At 41.9% G+C, this 23,397-nt stretch overlaps 1 protein-coding gene across 2 annotated transcripts in view; it reads left to right on the plus strand.

The window, feature by feature from the left end:
- The first annotated feature begins 21,559 nt into the window (after nt 1–21,559).
- The window catches only part of RASAL2 (RAS protein activator like 2), a 378,593-nt gene continuing 376,755 nt past the window's right edge, over nt 21,560–23,397 (plus strand). For both annotated transcript variants that reach the window (XM_065873636.1, XM_065873638.1), the window contains exon 1: nt 21,560–22,469. In XM_065873636.1, coding sequence (XP_065729708.1) covers nt 22,268–22,469 — 202 coding nt within the window. In that variant the 5' untranslated portion in view covers nt 21,560–22,267. The remainder of the gene's footprint in view (nt 22,470–23,397) is intronic.

The raw sequence follows: 23,397 nt of genomic DNA on the forward strand, positions 1-23,397 counted from the left end.
GAGTGGATATATGTATATGTATAACTGATTCACTTTGTTGTACACCTGAAACTAACACGACATTGTAAATCAACTATACTCCAATAAAAATATTTTTTAAAAATCAAAAAAGGGCTTCCCTGGTGGCGCAGTGGTTGAGAGTCCGCCTGCCGATGCAGAGAACGCGGGTTCGTGCCCTGGTCTGGGAGGATCCCACATGCCGCGGAGCGGCTGGGTCCGTGGGCCATGGCCGCTGAGGCTGCGCGTCCAGAGCCTGTGCTCCACAACGGGAGAGGCCACAACAGTGAGAGGCTGCGTACCGAAAAAAAATAAAAGAAAGAAAGAAAGAAGCTAAAGAATTGGAGTAGTCATTTTAAAAGGTAAACTGTATGTTTTTGTTAATTTGTTACTCTCATTGACAACCCAACAAAGCTTATACAAAGTCATATTTACCAAATAGCCATTTAAAAAAAATAAGTTTATTTATTTATTTTTGGCTGCATTGGGTCTTTGCTGCTGCGTGCCGGCAGCTTTCTGTAGTTGCGGCGAGCGGGGGTTGCTCTTTGTTGTGGTGTGCAGGCTTCTCACTGCGGTGGCTTCTCTTGTGGCAGAGCATGGGCTCTAGGCTCACGGGCTTCCGTAGCTGTGGCACACAGGCTCAGTAGTTGTGGTTCGTGGACTCTAGAGCACAGGCTCAGTGGTTGTGGTGCACGGGCTTAGTTGCTCTGCAGCATGTGGGATCTTCCCGGACCAGGGATCGAACCCGTGTCCCCTGCATTGGCAGGTGGATACTTAACCACTGTGCCACTAGGGAAGTCCCCCAAATAGCCGTTTTAATTGAAGTGCACGCTGAATTGCTCAGTGGTGGATCTAGATTGGCTATGACTACCATGTGTTTTACCTTCTGTTTATACAGTTTTAATAACCCAAAGTCATTCTTTCAAACATGAATGTCAAGAGGCGCCAGTTCTTCTCTTGACTCAACTGTAATCCACACTGCTACCTTCCTTGAGGGGACTGGAAGGAATGTGGATTCTTCCAGGTTTGAATTTGGCCTCCAACACCAGAGCTGTGTGACCTTGGGCAAGGTACTTAACTGTTGTTGAGCTGCTGTAAAATGGGACTGTTGGGAGGATTAAATGAGATAAGATATGTAAAACACTTAGCACAGTGCTTATCACAGAACAGGCTATCCACAGTTAAATGCCATATTCCCTTTCCTTCTCCCAGTAGAGTTTAATTACTCTAGTTGTTGTAGTCCCAGGTCATTCTGATTATGCCAGTTTATCAGATGATATTCAACTGCATGAGTGCCTAGTGACATCTCTATTTTTGTATTTTGTTTAGAGACAAGTCTAATCTCTCCCAACATATTCCCTGAGAGCAGAGGCTATTTCTTATTCATATTTATATTTTTGTTCCCTGTAGTGCCTAGCAAAATGACTGGCACATAGTATAGAATTTAATACGTATCTGCTGACCTAAACTGAAATCAGAGTGTTTGGAAAGGACTGAAACTAAAACACTAAGAAATGCTTGCAATCGGGCTTCCCTGGTGGTGCAGTGGTTGAGAATCTGCCTGCTAATGCAGAGAACACGGGTTCAAGCCCTGGCCTGGGAAGGTCCCACACGCCGCTAGGGCAACTAGGCCCGTGAGCCACACTACTGAGCCTGCGCATCTGGATCTTGTGCTCCGTCAACAAGAGAGGCCGCGACAGCGAGAGGCCCACGCACCGCGATGAAGCGTGGCCCCCACTCGCCTCAACTAGAGAAAGCCCTCGCACAGAAACGAAGATGCAACACAGCCATAAATAAAATTTTTAGAAAAAGAAAGAAAATAAACTTGTTTAAAAAAAAAAACAGAAATGCTTAGCAATAAAAGACAAAGTAGGGCTTCCCTGGTGGCGCAGTGGTTGAGAGTCCGCCTGCCGATGCAGGGGACACAGGTTCCTGCCCCAGTCTGGGAAGGTCCCACGTGCCGCAGAGAGGCTGGGCCCGTGAGCCATGGTCGCTGAGCCTGCGAGTCCGGAGCCTGTGCTCCGCAACGGGAGAGGCCACAACAGTAAGAGGCCCGCATACCAAAAAAAAAAAAAAAAAAAAAAAAGTAAATGGGTTTGGGGAGAAGGGAAATTTCTATTTCTAGGAAATAAATCACGTGCACTGTATAGATGTTCATATTACATTTCATTCAATACCCTCCACGTACATCTTCAAATTCAATTAAGTAACATTTAATGGTGGCAGAAATAGACAGAGATTCATCTTTTGAAAATATTTAATATTTTATTTCATGAGCATAAATGATATGAACATCTGGTACTGGAGAAATTATACCATTAATCATATTAATGATTTAACTGGTTTCCCAGAGTGTTTCCGTTCTATTATTGCTTAAAGAGAGAGCTCTTATAGAGAAAAAGAATTTGCTCTAGAGGAAGTCAGTTTATATTCTGCATTCATCTAATAGGACACTTGATAATAGATCCCTGATGGATCCCTGATAATATGAGTGAGACAATGGGCCCAAGACATTTTATTTTCCTTTCCCTATTGTCTAATCACACCTGAATGACAAAATATCAACCCTGGATCAACCCAACCATCGGATTTCTCCATGCCCACATCTGTCACTTGGCAGCCTGGAGCTGCTGCTTCCTGTTTGGGTGGGCAGGGCTGTGGCTCTTTTTAACCTCCTTGCTCAAAGGTACTGTGTTTCATTCAATGGTACATGTCCTGTCAAAGAAATGTCTGCTTAGAGTTACTCAGTTTCCTGGGTATCTCCTATCTATATAGGAAGTATACATGTTATTAAACTTCTGTTTGTTTTTTCTTTTGTTTGGAAAAGAAAAGAAAAGAAATGCCTGGTCATGGCACAGCTCTTGCAATCTGAGGGGATGGGGGTTTCTCTTAGAGCAGAGTTCCTTCAGCCACTTGCAGTGCTGTAGAGATGAAATGACTTTTTTAAGGGGCTGAGACAGATGGGTTCAAGAGACAACTACCTTCCTCTTTCTTCAGGTTGTATTGCTGAGTTGGGTCTACTGTTCCAGTCTCCTCCCTCCCTCATGGTGATTTTTCTCCTTTCAAGGGTCCCCCTGTCCACCTCTGCAGTCCAGCTTCTGTTGAAGGGGGTGGGGATGAGATGGAGCCCAGGGAGTGGGTGAGGAGGTCTGTCAATGCACATTACTCGGTAATAACTTTCTTAAACGAAAAGTTTATGGGTTTGTTTTTAGGCAGAGTCAAAATGTTCCCATATCAAAACAGCCACTTCAAGGCAGCCACATCAAGATGTTCCTGGCATCAAAATGACTGTGTCAAAGCTGTGTGTCAGCAAATTGTCTATAATAAAACAGCTTGTATCAAAATGGCTGTATCCTACATTGGCACAGGACTTGCCATCAAAGGAATGCTTTTTAGAATGTCAGTGCTGTTTATAGCAAGGTAAGGTGAAAAGTTGTGTTTCTTTCCATTGATGCTCCAAATTTCAGCAGGGAGCTGGAGTTAACCACAAGGAACTGGAAGACAAAGAGGCACCACTCTTTGTTTCTAGTTATCAATGGCTCCTGCAAAAAGGAATTAGGCACAAATTAACAAAGATCATCCAGCTTTCACCATGGAAGTCATGAAACTCCCATACTAATTTTATAATCATGCCTTTACACTTTGTTCTCAACACAAAGATCTTTTGGAATTATTGACTAAGGAGCAGCCAACAAATTTATATCAATATGAAGGCAGCTTGGAGTCACTTGTTAACTGCCTACTACTACTGTGTTCAATCACAGCCTGGAAGAACCAGAACTCGTGCAAATGCCCTGAGTTGCTGCCTCTTCAGACACCCAATTAGGCTGCAAAACCTTCCCTGGAAGGTTTGATGTTAGAAATCTTTCTTGATGTCTATCTTCAGGCTAAGAAAACTTACAGGTTGGGCAGACTCTTGCACTGGGTATGCAACATAGAGTGAACATGGCTCGTCCCTGACTTAATTGTTGTCCCACTTTTTCTTGACTTAATAATACCATGTTCTCTTGGCTTTAGCTTGCCTCGCTGGCCACTCCTTCTCAGTCCTTTTCGGTCTCTCATTTCTCTATACAACCTCTAAATGTCAGCATGCTTCACTGCTCAGGCCTGGGCCCTCTTCTCTAAGAATAACTCTCTTTCTAGGAGAGCTCATTCAATTCTGTTGCTTTAAATAGCATCTGTGTGCTGATTACTCCAAATATGTTCTTTCCAGCCCTAACCTTTCCCAGAGCTCCAGATTCGTATATCCAATATCCACATCTGAATGTCCAAGAGGTATCTTAAATGTATAGGTCCAAAATGGAACACTAGATTTCCCAACCTAAACCTGTTCTTCTAGTCTTCATCTTAGTGTCAAAATGAACTACATAGTTGCCCAAGCCACAAACATAGAAATTATCCCTCATTTTTTCTCTCTCTGTCTTTAAATATATACATTATTAGCCAATACTACTATAGATGTACCTCCAAAACATATCTGGACTACATCTCCTTTCTTTTCTCTCCACTGCCACAACCCCAGTCTAAGCCACCATCATCTCTTACTAGGGCTGCTACAATGACCTCTTAACTGATCTCCCCATTTCTTTGCATGACTAGTTCCTTCTCATGTCTTAGGTCTCAGAAAACAGGTCAAAGCTCAAAGAGGACTTCCCAAACTACCCTTTCCTCCCACTTGTTCTCTATTAACTTGCCATGCTGACTTTCTCACCACAATGTGTGAATATCTACTTCCTTCCTATTGACTATGCTCCTTGTTAGAATATAAGCTCCAATGGAGCAGAGAGTTCAACTCTTTTCCTCACCGCTCAGTCCCTAGGGTTTACCATACTGCCTGACCCATGGTAGGCTCTTGACAAATATTTGCTGAATATGAATTCAAGTCTTTCCAAAAGAGAAAATCTCTTTGGGATTCCAGAAGTTTAGGAACCATCAATATCTGCTGTTGTTCAGAAATATCCAATTCTGATTGACCACATATACATGTATCAAACACGAGGAATGTTTATTTAAAGATATTAAGTCGAGACTATTTTAAGGCCCAGTTCAGACATAATTCTGTAAAGACTACTCCTTGGTTTGTCCCAACTTATAAACCAGCATGGTGACTATACATGTTGGTTGGTACCACCTGGCTCAGGCACCAATCATTAGCAAAGGTGTTCTTTTACAAAAGATTTTACAAAAGATTTAATTGGGAAGAAATAATCACATGAATTAAAATGAACAATATTGAATGTTTATCTCTCTGATACATAAACATATATACCATAAATAGAAATTAGTCAAGGAATGAGAAAATGTTATTTTGTGAACTGACATGAGTTCTTTTTAGGTAAAACTTGTCTTTGTTGAGAGACGCCTAAGAAGCAAAAGTACAGGCTCTGTATGTGTTGGAAAGAAACAACAAAAAGATCACAAAGTCATTCTGCATAAGAAATTGGGAGATATGAGAAGAAAAAGAAGAAGTAAATGAGGAGGAAGAGTGGGAGAGAAGGTTGAGCAAAATGTCAGGAGGCTTAACTTTGGGTTGGTAGAAATAGAGCAAGAAGATCAAATTTTCAGTTTTTTTTTTTTTAATTTTCAGTTTTAAATTGGCTGCTGAAGAGTGCTGCATATTTGCCATTTAGCCTCTTATCTGGCAAACATTATCTCTGAATCTGCACGAAGATACTACTGCACACAGCTGCCTGTCATGAATTTGGGGTGGGAAATCTAGGAGGAGGGGCTGTAACCCACCCTTGAGTCAGTGCCAAATGAAGATAAAGGAACAGCTGCAGGATAGAGAGCTGAAGAATGGGAATTCAGCAGAAGCCAGAAATCAAATCCTGAGGTTATCAAGAGCATAGGGAGCCCAGAAAAACTGCAAGGAGTTTGGGGAGAGCATTGGTTTCCCCAGAAGACATGGGATGGGGTTTTCAGATGAGTTTACGTAAACCTCAAGGTGATATCCGACTTTCCAGATAATCCAGGAGACATTAACAGTGTGATTCTACTGATAAATATTCATTACTCCATTACTCCTCACCATAGTATTAGTGAAAACCCTAGTTAGGGATGATAGACAGTATGTGTTCCAATTTGGATCCTCTCCTTTCATCACTGTATCCTACTTTATTTGCTTCTATTCTCCCTGGTGGTTCTCTACTCTAATCTAGACCATATTAGCCACATCATAGGTCACTGTTTTTTTACTATTCTTAGAGTTGGTTATCCAGGGAAAAAAATTAAATTTATGAAGTCTATGTGGTGGGAAAAGTCTAGCAAAAACTAAATTTTAAGCAATAATAATTAGAAAGACCAAAAGTTTCTGCAAAGAGAATATTCAGTTCAACAAAATCATTTATTCATTGAATTCAACAAATATTTCTGTGCTAGGTTCTCGAACTTTAAATATGAATAAAACCCAATTGCTTCTCTTGATAAGTTCACTGTCCAGTGGAGATATACAAACAGATAATTACAGTGCAATGTGGTAAGTGCCAAATATAGTAAAAACAATGACTTTTATGAGATGATTAAAGAGAGGCACTTAGTGAAGACTGCAGGAGGGGTCAATGTTAGGATGGTTTTTGGTTTTTTTTTTAAGGGAATTCCTTTATTTTCATTATTTATTTATTTATTTATGGCTGTGTTGGGTCCTCGTTTCTGTGCAAGGGCTTTCTCTAGTTGCGGCAAGCGGGGACCACTCTTCATCGCGATGCACGGGCCTCTCACTATCACAGCCTCTCTTTGTTTCAGAGCACAGGCTCCAGACGCGCAGGCTCAGTAGTTGTGGTTCACGGGTCTAGTTGCTCCGCAGCATGTGGGATCTTCCCAGACCAGGGCTCAAACCCGTGTCCCCTGCATTGGCAGGCAGATTCTCAACCACTGCACCACCAGGGAAACCCTAGGATGGTTTTTGAATGAGCTGACAGCTGAGTTGGCTCTTAAAAGATGTGGACAGTTAGTCATGTAGAAATGGGGGTGGGGAATTAGATTTCGGTTGGGGTACGTGAGGTGAAGGGAAGTGGAGCTGTGCTTTCTAGAAGGAACAACATGGCAAAGGCATGGAAGGAAAAATATGCATAGGCTACACATGGTTTTGAGTTGCTGGAGGCAAGATTAAGACATAAATGAAGCTAGAGAAAAAGATAAGGGCTATATAACTCTGGGATTTGAACGCCATTTTAAAAAATGTAGACCATCCTATCTGCAATTGAGAAACATTAGAGGGTTTTGAGGCAGAAAAGTGCCATGGCAAGATTAGAATTTTAAATAAATTACTTCAGTGACTGTAAAGAGAACAATTAGAAAGTGGTTGTAGTGGTGCCTGTGGTTGTATCTATATTTTTTAAATTAATTAATTAATTAATTTGGTTGCACTCAGTCTTAGTTGTGGCAGGCGAGCTCCTTAGTTGCAGCACATGGGCTCATTAGTCGTGGCAAACAGGCTCCTTAGTTGCGGCTCCAGGTCTCCTTAGTTGCAGCTTGCCAGCTCCTTAGTTGTGGCATGTGAACTCTTAGTTGTGGCATGCATGTGGGATCTAGTTCCCTAACCAGGGATCGAACCCAGGGCCCTTGCATTGGGAGCGCAGTCTTATCCACTGTGCCACCAGGGAAGTCCCATATGGTTGTATCTATATTTGAGGTAGACAAAACAAAGGAGATTTGTTAGCAAATTTTTTTTCTAGTCCAGGTAAAAGACAAAGAGAACCCTATCTGAGGCATGGATAGTGAAGGTAGAGAGGTGGAGCAGATCAAATAATGTTGAGGAAGTTAAATAGTCAGGCATGGTAATTGATTGGACTTGTGAAATGAAGGAGAAGAATCCAAAGAATTCTCTCTTGGATGACAAATATGGATAAATGGGTCATGAGCTAAGATTCTGTCTACAGAAGGAGAAGTTAGTTTAATGGAACAGATGGAGAGTTCTGTTCTAAATGTGTGAAGTCCCAGGTGACTTTGGGACAGCCAGAATGAGTCAGGATAAGCTAGAACTGAAGGGAGAGATGTAAGATGAAGGTACAGCATTGAAATTCACCTCTGTACAGGGATAGTTGAAACTTTGAGGATGCGTCAGATCACCTAGGAAACCTTGTAGAGTGAGAAGAGTGCTGGTCAAGGGAGATTCCAGGGAGAATATAAATAGGCCAACAAAGAAGGTAGAGAAGGAATGCTCAAAGATGCATGAGAGAACAAGGAGAGTGTTATTAAAATGAAGAGTAAATTTTAAGAAGGAAGAATTTAATTGTTATATGTAACAGAAGCATTGCAATATAGGGCTTTCAATTTATACACTTAGATATCATTTTGAGAGCTGTTGTCATAGAGTAGAAACAGGTTGAGGAGTACGTAAGGAGGAAACCCCCTTGAGTATCCAGGAAGGTTATTCAAGCCAGATAAGGACAGCACCAGAAGGGAAAGTTATTGGTTCGTCTCACATATAAATATAGATACATAACAATGAAATAAAATATTTACAGTTCATTAAAAATACAATATAATCAAGAAAGGTTTAATCCCAGAAATGGAATGATACTTTATTTTTTGAAATCTGTTAATGTAACTCACTATCTTATCCAATTAAGGGAAAAAACTAAATGATCACCTCAATAAATACAATAAAATTTAATTTTAATTTATTAAAATTAATTAAATAAATAAATACAATTTAAATTTAATAAAATTTAACACTCACTTTATGATTTTAAAATATCCTTCTTAGAAAACTAGAAATAGATCAGAGAATCATTAATATCAAAAACTTATAGAAAACATCATAGTTAATGGTGAAATAATGGAAACATTCCCTTTAAAATCAGAAACAAGACAGAATTAGTGTGTCCATTCCACATTGTCCTGGAGGACCTAACCAATGTAGTAAGACAAGGGGGAAAAAAGGGATTGGAAAGAAAGAAAGAAAATAGTCAGTATATGAAAATAATATGATTATCTACAGAGAACATTCAAGACAATCTTTTGACATGTAATCAATACATATAAGAGACTTTTTTCAAGGGACTTCCCTGATGGTCCAGCAGTCAATATTCCATGCTCCCAACGCAGGGGGCCCGGGTCCGATCCTTGGTCAGGGAATTCCCAAAATCAATGCTCAAAAACTGATAGTGTTTCTATACATAAGCAATAACCAATTAGAAAATATAATAATGATAATCCCTGAATTATAGTGGCAAGAAAGGCCATAATGTATTCAGAAATAAATCTAACAAAAAAAATCTAATATCTGTATGAACAAATAAAACTTTATTGATAGATATAAAATAGGAGAGAAATAGCTTATTCTTGAAGGGAAAACTCAATATTATGAAGAGACAATTCTCCTCAATGTATGAATTTTGTTAAATTTACAGTCAGAATCCCAACAGGGTGTTTTGTGGAATTTGACCAGTTGATTTTAAAATGTGCATGGAATACTTCAGGGCCAAGAATAGGAAAGGTAATTTTGAAAAAGAAAAATAAGGGGGAGAAATTAACACAATATGGTACTAGAGCATAAATAAATAAATGGGGACTAATAGAACAGGACAGAAAGCAACACATATGAGAACTTGGTATATAATAGAAGTGAAAGTACAAAGTAATGGGGAAAAGCTGGACTATTCAATAAATGGTGCAGGGTCAATTAGCTATCCATACAAGGAAAAATTAGATCCTTCCCACTGTACAGATAAATAAATAACAATTGGATCAAAGACTTCAATGTGAAAGGCAGAATAATAAAGTTTTCAGAAGATAATAGAGTACAATATATTCATTACTTCCAAGTAGGGAAGGTTTTTTAAAATAATTAATTAATTAAATTTTATTTTTGGCTGCATTGGATCTTCGTTGCTGCGCGCAGGCTTTCTCCAGTTGTGGCGAGCAGGGGCTACTCTTGTGGTGTGCAGGCTTCTCGTTCAGGTAGCTTCTCTTGCTGTGGAGCACAGGATCTAGGTGCGCAGGCTTCAGTAGTTGTGGCTCACGGGCTTTGTTGCTCCGTGGCATGTGGGATCTTCCTGGACCAGGGATCGAACCCGTTCTCCCCTGCGCTGGCAGGGAGATTCTTAACCGCTGCTCCACCAGGGAAGTCCCGGGGAGGCTTTTTCAAGGCGTGAAAAACAAACCATAAACAAACAAAAAAGATAAATTAAAATTTCTATTGAGAAAGATATCATAAACAATGTTAAGAGACAAGACTAAGAGAAAATACTTGCAAATCAAATAACTGACAAAAGATTAGGGCACAGTATATAAAGAGAACCTTATAAGTCAATAAGAAAAAGACCAAAATGCAATAGAAAAATAATTGTCAATAACTGTGAATAGGCAATTCAGAGACATGAAATCCAAATTGCCAATAGCATATAAAAAGATGCTTAACCTCTCTAGAGGAAAATGTAAATGTAAAATTTGACTGTTTTTCATATATATGAGAATGGCACAAATTTAAAATCTGATAATATCTTGGCAAGAATGTGAAATTAGAAACCTTCATACTCTGCTAATGAGAAAGTAAATTCCACAACTACTGTGGAAAGCAATTTGTCAATATTTTACAGAGTGAAATCAGTGTGTACCCTAATACATAGCAATTCAATTTCTGGACATATATCTAGAGGCACACTTATACATACATATGCACAAGGAGAATTGCCTTAAGGATGGTTACTGCTTTATTGTTTGCAATCACAAAAATTTGGAAACAACCATCAGTAGCAGAATGTATAAATTAATATTGGAATATTTATACAATACAAAGCTACACAGCAGTTGAATGGACTAGATCCAAGAGTATCAATGTAGGTAAAACTTAAAAACACAATACTGAATGCAAAAAGTAAATTTCAGTATACATTATGTATATGTAAGTTTCATGGAGTCACAAAAGACAAATTCAATAGGAAAAATCATCAAGAGATTTGCATACACACATACTATATTTGGTTTTTCACATATCTGTCCATCTATCCACCCATCAACACATCTTATTTTAGTGCATGCACTTTAAAGAAAGTTGCAGACATCAGTGCATTTCATAGGTCAAGAGCTTTTTGATTAAATGGGAGAGATGAACATATAAACTGAGGGAAGAAGCCCTCAATGCTGGAAGTGTGGTTGAAAGAAAAAAAGAAAGAAGATAATTGTTGAGGCTGAAAAAGGTGGGAGAGTTTGACTTTTGAAAAAGAGGAGGAACCACTCATTCTCTGAGACTGAAGGAAAAGATGGTGGTGGGGTGGAGATGTTGAAGGAGATCTTTCTCGGTGGCCTCAATTTTTCTCCTTGATATGGGAGGCAGAAATATTTTGAGAATGAGAATTGGGAGTTGACTAGGTCCTGAGGAGAGAGACAAAGATTAGGTGTGTGTATGTGTGTGTGTGTGTGTGTGTGTATGTGTGTGTGTGTGTGTATAATTAAACCATGCCACGCGTCTTGCAGGATCTCAGTTCCCCCGACCAGGGATTGAACCTGGGCCATGACAGTGAAAGCACCGAATCCTAACCACTAGACCACCAGGGAACTCCTAAGATTAGGTATATTTACTGGAGAGAATGGGAGAGGGAATTGATCAAAAATAAGTTAAGGAATTGATGGAGTCTCTGAGTGCCCAGATGAACTTGAATCTGTAGCAAAGCAAGACTCTAGGTTATGTGATTTTCTCCAGCTCTCAGCTGTTTGAGAAGGAGAAGCAGAAAGAAGCAGACTGTAGGAAAGATCTAGAGTTGATGCTGCAGGACAGGGTGCAAGGGAATGGAAAAGACTCGCATGAGAGTATTTCAGAGGAACAATTCTTAATCCCAAGCAGGGCATGGGACTAAGAGAGTCTAGGAATCAAATAAAGCGATCAACAGATTTGAGTTCTCATGAAGTGGAGAAATGGCCCCTTTGCTGAGCCACAAATTTAGAGAGCTTTTTTCTAATTAGGCTCACTGCTACAACTCCAAACACAGAGACACAATTTGTTCAAGAACAAAGTCTTCATGGCCTCTTTAGAAACTCTGTGGCAGCCCTCACCACATCTCTGCATTTTGACAGAGGCTTTACCCTATTGGGACAACAAAAACTGTGCACCAAAGTGTAATATTTGAAGCCCGTATCTTTCTCTTCCCTATAATCCTCAGTCACTGATTAAAAGAGAAATGCTTCTAGTCACCTATTCTCTTTTACCCTTGTCCTTTTAACAGTTTAGTACCTTCTCACTTTTTCAGCTTATCACTATAAACTCCTTGTTTCTTATTTCTTGTACCTATCACTACAAGCCCCTTAATCATCCTTTCCACTGAGTCATATGGATCATTATTCCATTGTAATAAAATACATTCTTATTCTTCTTGGAGGTATGTGCCTCCAAGGTAATTAAGGGAGTTTCCTTCAAGGCTAGGATTTGTCCTGCAAATTCCTCTAGTTGGGGTTGTTCATTTTCTCATACACTTTGTTGTGTTGTGCTATAGAGGGAGTTGAGGTGCAGGGGTTGGTATTTGGCTACTTGTAATCCCATTGCTGCTTCCAGACCATCACTCTTCAACTCTCATGTAAAAGTTCACCCTTCTCTTAAGGATGATCACTACCCTCTCCTCCTCCCTGCCTCTAACCACCCTTCAGGTTGCTTCCTTTCATTCCTCAAAGACTTTGAGACTTAACTCACAGTCGTCCTCTTTATCCCATCTCCTACCCCCATCTTAAAAGTTCAATAACTTAGCTTCCTAATTTTTGTACCTCCTTAACACTTGCAACCTTCTTTTCTACTCTACTTCAGTTATCTACTTCCCAGGACCACATTCTATATCTTGTCATCACTCAGACATTACACCCCAGCAACGCTGAATGGCAGTACCCACTTTCTGACTACTAGCTTCTAACTTCTAGCTCATCCCTAGTTGTCTTGTAAGGATGTCCTGTTACAGACCAAGTGGAAAATGATCCAAAAAAACTTTGCAGAGTTCTTATTCTCAAGAGCAATCCACCCTGATCAATAATGGTGAGACATTTCAGGAGGTATGACCATGTTAATCCATATTTAGATGACAGCCTTCTAGGGATATATTTTAGGTCTTTTTTGGTCTTTACTCACAAGAGTCATTTTAAATAGGCTCCAACTATTATAACCGATGTCTTAACACCTTTATTAAACTAGAGGCAAAATGAAAATGGGCCAGTGTAGCCTCCACATGTTGACAAATGGTGATAGTATTGCTCTCAGGGTAACATAAGGACAGCAAAATTATCTAAAAAATCACCACTCTAGAATCATTTGGCTTTGATTTTTTAAATTGCATTTTTGGGGACTCATTAGAACAAAAATGCTAAGGAAAGGGTCATTTTCTTTAGCTAGGCTGAAGTAATTTAGTGTTTCTATAGCTACTAGAAAAACACGGAAATTAATTTGCTAAAGATTACCCCCTTCATAGATTGTGTTAGTTAATAGATGGTTGGTACTGTATGTTCCAGGCAGAGCTGGAAAAGATACGGTGTTTAGAGCGCTGGCAAAAGCAGGAGTACACAAAAACACACACACAAATTTTAAGAGTTTGATACTTGCCATTTCTAAAACAGGCTCTGTAGTGGTCATCACTGAAAAAAAAATCAGCACTTTGTTGCTCTCTCTGACACTTTGCAATGTTTTCATTTTAATTACATGGTATGCAGTAGGGCCCTTTATTATTTTCAGTGCTTAGGACCTCGAAAGGTTTCAATGAGGCCCTGATGTCGGTGGTCCTTGTGGCTCCATCTGAGTGTTTTTATTCTTTCTGCGTTCCTGCCGCTGAATGCTGAGGCAAGGTTATTATTCTGGAGGAGGTTGTACCAAAAAGAAATGACTGGCAGAGCTCTGTTTGGCCTGTTCTGCTGCTTTCCCAAACAATACTGTCATCGGTTGGTACAAACAGTGACTTTCTCTTAGGCAACACGGCCAGGTATAAAAGTGTGCTCACAAAACCCCAGAAGATCCCTAAGTTTTTCTTGGTACGGATGAATGTCTAAGATCCAGCAGTTTCTAATTTATAATCACAGTCAAATGTTGCTGTGAGGAGAGTCAGTGTTCCTTAAGTTCTCTACCTCAACCTCAGTTTCCCGTTTAGAATACTCACTTCCTTTCCACCTGACCTGCTTCCTAACTTGACTCATGCCACAGCTTTGGTTTTCATCCAACTCTTTCTACCCAGAATGCAGCAGAATGAATGGCAGCCACCCAACCACTTGAGGCTCGCTGTCCTAGGCTCTTGAATAAAAAGAAAGTAGAGAAATAGTTCCTTTGAAATACAGACCCCTTCTAGGTAGTAGGGAATCTATTTTCTTCCTTTGCATTGGATTCTGCTTAAGACTCAGGATGCAGGATGCTCTCTTGATGGGGGACAGACAAGGCTGAAAAGAGGGACATACTGAGCAATGAGGAACAGCTGAGAGCTACAAAGATAGGGCTGTGCTCATGTATAAATAGAAATGTTGCTGCTACCCTGATGAATCAGACCAGATGTTTCTCTGATGTCTCTGTTTGGTCCTTTGGTTTATAAAAAAAAGTATAATTTTGCTAAAATTATATGTGGGGCCAGGAATGTGGCACAAATGCTTTAAGCTTAAATAATACGTAAAAGAACAAAATTACGTTACTGAAGAAAACTGTATCAACAAGAAAAACCTCCATTTAGAGAAGGACAGAAAAGAGCAGGAAGGAAACAATCTGTTGATGGAGTTGATGAATTAAGATTCAGGAGATCGGAATTCTAATCCTTCCTCTGTCACTAGGTGTATGACCTTGGGCAAGCCAGGTCATTTTCTTGGGTCTAGCTCTATTTATATTTATTTTAAAAAAATTCATTGCAGTATAGTTGATTTACAATGTTGTGTCAGTTTCTGCTGTACAGCAAAGTGAACCAGCTATACATATACATATATCCACTCCCTTTCATATTCTTTTCCCATATAGGTCATTACAGTGTATGAAGAAGAGTTCCCTGTGCTACACATCAGGTCCTTATTAGTCATCCATTTTATATACAGTTGTGTGTATATGTCAATCCCAACCTCCTAATTCATCCCTCCCCCTCCTTTCCCCTCCTGGTAACCACAAGACTGCTCTCTATCTGTGACTCTATTTCTGTTGGTATATATATTTTTTTTTTTTTTAAATGGGGGATGGGCAGGGTGAGAATGGGGTTTCATGGCCGGGTTCATTAAATTGACTTTTTTAGGTGTTTTTGCAGCCCTAAACATCTATGAACCCAACCATTTTTCTTTTTCAGTTTAGTTTCTTGTTTCCTGGCTTCTAGTTTCATTGAGGGGTTGGTATGTGAAAGACAAGGTAGGGCGTAAACATGAATTAACACAAGGCCTCTGTCCTCAAGATGCTTATAACATACTAGCAGATATTAGAGTTACACAAAATACTATAAACTGTGATTGATTCCAGAGGCAGACATGAACAAATGCCATGGGAACTCAGAGGAAGAAGAGATCACTGCCAGCTTGGACGATAAGAAATAACTTGCTGGAGGAGGACATGCGCATTTGATGGGGGAGGGGGTGGGGGCTTGAAAGTTGGTGAGTTTTTAGCAGGCAGAGGTAGAGAAAAGGACATTCCCGATATAAGAAACAAGAGGAGGCAAGGGGCAAGAAAAGTGCTGGATGTATTTGGGGAACATGAGCCATTTGGGGTGGCTGAGCAGAGGCTATGAGTCAGGTAGCAATGATGGTTTGGGACCACACTGGGGAGGCCCCCCTTTTTTTTTTAAGAAGATGTTGGGGGTAGGAGTTTATTAATTAATTTATTTTTATTTCGGCTGTGTTGGGTCTTCGTTTCTGTGCGAGGGCTTTCTCTAGTTGTGGCAAGCGGGGGCCACTCTTCATTGCGGTGCGCTGGCCTCTCACTATCGCGGCCTCTCTTGTTGCGGAGCACAGGCTCTAGATGTGCAGGCTCAGTAATTGTGGCTCACGAGCCCAGTTGCTCCGCGGCATGTGGGATCCTCCCAGACCAGGGCTCGAACCCGTGTCCCCTACATTAGCAGGCAGATTCTCAACCACTGCGCCACCAGGGAAGTCCTGGGGAAGTCCTTTTAATCTTAGTAGAGCATGCATTTTACTTAGTAGGCAGCGGGGAGCTGTCTTTCTGAACTTGGATGTGACCTGGCCTGAACTGTGCTTTAGGATAATTCACCTACAGCAAAGTGTAGGATGAACTGGAAGTGGAAAGGTCTCAGGGGAAGGAGGACAGCTAAAAAGCCAATGCATAATCTTAGTGAAAGCTAACCAAGCCTGAGCTAGGATGGTGTCAGTGGGAATGGAAAGCTTTCAAATGGCTTGGATTTATGCAAGCTAGGGAGGGAGGAGGGTACTCAAAGGTAACTCCGTGTTTAAGCAAGTCAGTGGTAGAACCTACTAGTTCTACTAACATAAAAAGGAAATTCAAGAAGAGAAGGGTGTTTGGGTGGGGGAAAGGGGGAAAGAATTCACTTTACATGCACTGAATTTGAAGCACAGGAAGCATGCATAGCTTAGTGGAGGTGTTCAACAGTCACAAACTTCTCCTGACTGGACCTCAGTACTGTGGATGGGGCTAGAGATGGGTATCTTGGAGTCAACATTATCTAAGTGAAAGAGCTGAAATCCTCAAAGTGAAGAGATCACCAAGGAATTGGAGAGTGAGGCAGGAAGAAGACGGACAACAGAGTCTTGAGAAATGTCTAAATTCTTCCATTATGATGAACTGGGCATGGCCAATGTTACAGAATATAATCAAGAGAGTGCCACATCATTGTGTCCAAGGGGAAAGGGAATATTGAAAGGGAGTGGCTGGTGAACCACAGTTGCATTACTGCTTGAGGGATTAAGGGTTTGGAGCTAGTGTCTAGATTACCTAGAAGGAACTGGCTATTAAGAAAATAGTTAAGAGCATTTGTGATGATGGAGCCTCTTATGTATGTGTTTTCTGACAGATGAACAGATGAGAAAATTGGACATGTACCTGGTCCTCAGACTGACAGCCAAGATTGCAAATCCTCATCTCTCCTTTATACTGAAAATGTGTACTTAGAACCCAAAGCTGCTTTCTTTCTTTTGGAAATCTCAGATTATTACCAGCCTTTGTTTTTCAGACTATGACCAGGGAATTTATTATCTTTTCTCCTCCAGAGTTCCCCAACTTTTAGTTCCCTCTGGTCCTGGGTTTTGGGTCAGCTTCTTAGAGTTGAATTCCATTGACAATAAATATGTAGATCACCTCTGGGAGCTTGGTGTCAGAAGCTCTAGAGGGAGGAAAAAGGAGGAGAGTGTAGGGCAGGCAGGGAAATGAGACTTTATTGTATTTCACACACAAAGGCCTGTTTGCAAACTACAATGTAAACTACGACTTTAACAGCAAAGGATTTATCTTCACTTTAAAATCTGGGATTTCACCAGGCAGATAACACTGGTATAAATCCAAGTAGGATTAACTGCCTCCCAGCAATGCCGATTGGTTTAACACTTTTGTTCATTTTATTTTTCTTCAATATTTTTCTTAAGTGATAATAATTTACAAAAACCATGAAATGTTTACTTTTGGTTCCACAACCGTTAGAACAATTCTACCTGCCAAAGGGTGGAAACCCCTTAAGGAATCCAGATCCATCAGTGAATTAAAAAATTAGGAAACTGGGGTTTTAATCTATGAACTAGCTATGTTACTTTATGTAGGTTGCTTAATAGAATTCTATGCTTCAAGTTTTTTCATTGGCTAAATGGTGATTTTAAAAAACACTGGTTAGGCTTATTTCACAGAATTATTGTTCAGATTGTGAAAGTATTTTCTCTTTAAATTATAAACATTAGATACATTCCAGACATACTGTTACTTAAGCAACTAGATAACCACTGAAGCCAGTCTGGGGTCAGAATGGGGAGGTGAAGGAAGAACCAGGATTTGGGGAAACTGGATGCAGAAAGTAGGATTACTGGGGATTGGCAGAAGTTTTTTTCTTCAGCTCAACAATGAATGACGCTAATGAGAGAGCAAACTAGGAAAAAGAAAAAAAAAAAACACTGTGAATGTTTCATACACCACTCCTAATACTGCTTTGAAATAACTGCTTGGGTAAATAAATTCCTTATATAATGACTAATAAAAAGATGCCCAGATTTGTACATCTGATGCCCATTATTCCCTCGCTCTCTGACTTCTTTCTTTCTTCTTCTTCTTCTTTTTTTTTTTTAATATTTATTTATTTATTTTCGGCTGTGTTGAGTCTTTGCAGCCGCTTGCTGGAGCTTTAGTTGTGGCACGTGGGCTTCTCTCCAGTTGTGGTGCGTGGGCTTAGTTGCCTGCGGCATGTGGGATCTCAGTTCCCCGACCAGAGATTGAAATAAGTGTCCCTTGCATTGGAAGATGGATTCTTTATTTTTTTTAATTTTTGGCTGCATTGGGTCTTCGTTGCTGCACGCAGGCTTTCTCTAGTTGCGGTGTGCAGGCTTCTCATTGAGGTGGCCTCTCTTGTTGCAGAGCACGGGCTCTTGGCACGCGGGGTTCAGTAGTTGTGGCACGCGGGCTCAGTAGTTGTGGTGCACGGGCTTAGTTGCTCCGCAGCATGTGGGATCTGCCCGGACCAGGGCTCTAACCTGTGTCCCCTGCATTGGCAGGCAGATTCTTTTTTTTTTTTCAGTGCCCATACATGTATTTATTATCATTATTTTTTTAACATCTTTATTGGAGTATAATTGCTTTACAATGGTGTATCAGTTTCTGCTTTATAACAAAGTGAATCAGTCATACATATACATATGTTCCCATATCTCTTCCCTTTTGTGTCTCCCTCCCTCCCACCCTCCATATCCCACTGCTCTAGGTGGTCACAAAGCACCCAGCTGATCTCCCTGTGCTATGCAGCTTCTTCCCACTAGCTAGCTATTTTACGTTTGGTAGTGTATATATGTCCATGCCACTCTCTCACTTTGTCACAGCTTACCCTTCCCCCTCCCCATATCCTCAAGTCCATTCTCTAGTAGGTGTCTTTATTCCCGTCTTGCCCCTAGGTTCTTCATGACTTTTTTTTTTCTTAGATTCCATATATATGTGTTAGCATACTGTATTTGTTTTTCTCTTTCTGACTTACTTCAATCTGTATGACAGACTCTAGGTCCATCCATCTCACTACAAATAACTCAATTTTGTTTCTTTTTATGGCTGAGTAATATTCCATTGTATATATGTGCCACATCTTCTTTATCCATTCATCTGTTGATGGACACTTAGGTTGCTTCCATGTCCTGGCTATTGTAAATAGAGCTGCAATGAACATTTTGGTACATGACTCTTTTTGAATTATGGTTTTCTCAGGGTATATGCCCAGCAGTAGGATTGCTGGGTCATATGGTAGTTCTATTTTTAGTTTTTTAAGGAACCTCCATACTGTTCTCCATAGTGGCTGTATCAATTTACATTCCCACCAACAGTGCAAGAGTGTTCCCTTTTCTCCACACCCTCTCCAGCATTGTTTCTAGATTTTTTGATGATGGTCATTCTGACTGGTGTGAGATGATATCTCATTGTAGTTTTGATTTGCATTTCTCTAATGATTAATGATGTTGGGCATTCTTTCATGTGTTTGTTGGCAATCTGTATATCTTCTTTGGAGAAATGTCTATTTAGATCTTCTGCCCATTTTTGGATTGGGTTTTTGTTTCTTTGATATTGAGCTGCATGAGCTGCTTGTAAATTTTGGAGATTAATCCTTTGTCAGTTGCTTCATTTGCAAATATTTTCTCCCATTCTGAGGGTTGTCTTTTGGTCTTGTTTATGGTTTCCTTTGCTGTGCAAAAGCTTTTAAGTTTCATTAGGTCCCATTTGTTTATTTTTGTTTTTCTTTCCATTTCTCTAGGAGGTGGGTCAAAAAGGATCTTGCTGTGATTTATGTCATAGAGTGTTCTGCCTATGTTTTCCTCTAAGAGTTTGATAGTGTCTGGTCTTACATTTAGGTCTTTAATCCATTTTGAGTTTAGTTTTGTGTATGGTGTTAGGGAGTGTTCTAATTTCATACTTTTACATGTACCTGTCCAGTTTTCCCAGCCCCACTGGCAGGCAGATTCTTAACCACTGGACCACCAGGGAAGTCCCTGACTTCTGTTACCATGACTTCAACAGTAATTTAGTGTAAATAAAAATGCTCTAGCTCTATTCAGTGCAGGGCTCTAAATCTCTAGCTTCAACACTTTCTTTTGTTCAGACACTGAGGGATAGGATGGTTAGACTTGGAAGTCTGACTATGGTGTCAGATAGTAAGAAATCAGGGTTCTAGATACTGGAAATGATCACTTCAATACATCACCAAGCCACATATCAACAAGCTTAATCACAACAGGCTTTTGAGCAAAAGAAGTTTAAGTAACCAATATCACTGAAGCGTTGCAGACCTATCTGTATTGGTGGTTGATTTGCCAGGTAACATGGCTGTTCCTCAGTTTTCTCACCTGTTAAACAGGAGGCAGGATGAGATTCTCTCTAAGGTTACTTCCTGTTGTGAAATACTATTACTCTAAATAACAGTTTAGAGAAAATTACAAAACGCCTCCTCATACCTCTTGATAAGCCCAAACAATACAGAAAACAAAAATGTCCCCTTGTAGACCCGTCTCTTTGTGCCAAGTAGGGAGAAACGGGGGACAAACACTAAACACCTCCCCCAAAAGGAGTTTAAAAAAAAAAAAACAACGCAATGTATACTTATGGAACCCTTGCTAGGTTTTATGCAGCCATGTTCAAGAAACACTGTTGGAGACCTACAATGTGCAAGACACTGTTTGTTACTTTTCAATTTTAAAATCATAATTATTACTTTTCCAGCAACTCAAATCTGAACTGGTGAATATTGCCTTGGGTGGGCATAAAGTTAAACCCAAGGTCAAGGGAGACAGTCTACAGATAGACCAAAAATAAAACGCAAGTGACATCATTAGAGACCTCGGTAAAAAAGCCAACATATTGCACAAAGATCGAAGGGAAAAAAAGAGAAACACGTTTGGTTAATACTAGGCTTTTGAGCATTTCATGTGCTTGCGAGGCCCGTCCATCCATCCACAACACACTTCTTAACCGTGCTATTCTAAACCGATGACAAATCCAGCTTTAGTGCGGACAGGTCGCAGAGCGCGGTCCCCACACAATCCCACAATCCCAGACCCCGCTGCCAACTCTCCTCTCTGGGAAGGAAGGAAGCTTTTCCCCTAGGGTGACTGTAAAATAAAGCAGCATCTCCAATCTCTCCGTCCAATGAGAAAGAAATGTTGGTCCAAATAAATAAAGACATAAATGCATACATACAAGGAAAAGGGTGGGAAAAGGGGAAAGGGAAGCTCTTTCCCTTTCTTTTTAAATTTCCCGCACCCCTTCTCCACCCCGCCTCTCCAAGCCGGCTCCACTTCAAGAAGCAGCTGGGAAGACTGGTAGACCGGGAAACGCACTGCAGGGCGGTGGCGGAGAGGGTATTTGGAAAGTAGGCGGGACTGGCTGGATGAATAACTCGGGGTCTGATTTTTCCTGCCTTCGGCGGCAGTTCCTCCTCCGCTTCGTTACTCTACTGCACACGCGGCTTGGCTCTCGGCCCTCGATTACTCCGGCCTATCACCCTGGGATGCCGCCTGCCGCCGCCACAGCCGCGGCAGCCGGGCTTGTGGGTTCCGCCGCGGAGTCGGAGCCGGACCCCGAGCAGCGGCGAGAGCCTTGGCCTGAGAGTTAGAGGGGCGGGCCGGCTCATTCCTGGGGTGGGTGCTGAGGACTGGCGGGCGAGAATCCGGGGCCACCGCCTCCCCCGCCCCCCCACCCAGGGGTGAGGGAGTGGACACTCGGAGCCCCTGAGGCGGCGGCGGCGGCGGGAGCCGGTCAAAGGGGGCGGCCCCTGGCGGCGACGCCCCCAGCGCAGCCCTGTCTGGCCCCACTCCATCCCCAGCCCCGGCCCGATCGGCCCGCGGGTGACGCCGGCTGGGGCACAGAAAGGCGGCTCCGAGGGTGCGGGCGGGCGAGCCGCCCCTCCCGGGTCCTTCCAAGTCCCCTCCCGGGAGGGACCCATACCTGAGCCCGGACCCACCCCCACCCGGGGCCACGCTGGATCCGCCTCCCGGGCTGGGTCCCGCCCGCCGGCTGCAGGTGGGCAGCAGCGCCCGAGCCGCGGGCAGTGGGCGGCGGGGAAGGAGGTGAGCCGCGTCCGCGCCGGCTGCCTCTCGGGTCCTTGCCCCCGCTGCTGCGCTCTCCTCCTCCCCTTCCCGCAGGCAGGGCGCGGAGCCGCGCGCCCGCCCCGCCGCCGCCGCCGCCGCCTTGTCCCTCAGGGGCACCATGGAGCTCTCCCTGTCGTCCGGAGGAGCCGCTGAGGCGCTCTCCTGGCCGGAGATGTTCCCGGGACTGGAGTCCGACTCGCCGCTCCCCCCGGAGGAGCTGGACGCTGTTGTCCCGGTCAGTGGGGCCGTGGCCGGTGGCATGTTGGATCGGATCCTTCTGGAGTCCGTGTGCCAGCAACAGAGCTGGGTCCGGGTGTACGGTAAGGACCAAAGGCCGTCTTAGAGGCTGATGTTTTGTGTCTTTGCTCAGGCTGAAATTCATTCCCTGGTCTCAGTCCTGTTCTCAGTCCCCATCCATCCTGGGTCCGTTTCCCACATCCCTTTTGGTTCTGGGGTGCATTTTTGACAAGTTTCTCCAGACTAGGACTTGAGGAGAGAGATGTGATTCAGTATGGTTTTTGGACCTTTTCAGGTACCTGCAGTAAATTTAAGGTGGAGTTGGGCTATGTAGACTTAATTCTCAGGTGGTGACTTCAAGGGAAGTGTCAGCTGATCTTCAAGAAGAACACACCGTGAAATCAAATGAATGGCGTTTCACTGCTTTCTCTGGAGTGAGGCAAGGCTGGAAACTAAGATATTATGAAACAGCTTAGCAGAGGTTAAGATAATAAAATAAAAATCAGAAGCATTTATTTGGTGGGAACAGTCTAATTCTATAACCTCTTTCTGAACCTCACTCTCCAAAGGCAAGCATTTAGTCCAAGGGGTGTGGATTGTTTCGGATTGCACTATTGTTTCTGGTGCTCTTTGTAAAGTGACTGGGTTGCTACTCAGCAAGTTAAAAAGTGATGAACACACTAAAACTTTCCCTTTCTGCATTCCTAGTAACCACCTCTTTAATTAAAACTGAATGATGAGATTCTATTAGGGCGAGCCTTGTAGCAGCATTAAAACCATGCTGGTTTTGAAAACCCATAGCCCAAGGATTTATAGCCTGGCATTCAGGACTGAGCTGTGGCTTTCCAAAATATTGAAACGTCAGGGTGTTTATCACTTAGTTCACAGGACTATAAAAGACATTAGTAATGTGGCTGAGTATAAGATGGCAAATTTGAAGCACCTGAGATCAACACAATGTTAAGATGTTATCCTGCAGTCATGTGCATCTAAGCCTGTTAGTGATCAAGT

The sequence above is a fragment of the Phocoena phocoena genome, chromosome 1, assembly GCF_963924675.1.
Source record: "Phocoena phocoena chromosome 1, mPhoPho1.1, whole genome shotgun sequence".
In the NCBI taxonomy this organism is placed as follows: Eukaryota; Metazoa; Chordata; class Mammalia; order Artiodactyla; family Phocoenidae; genus Phocoena; species Phocoena phocoena.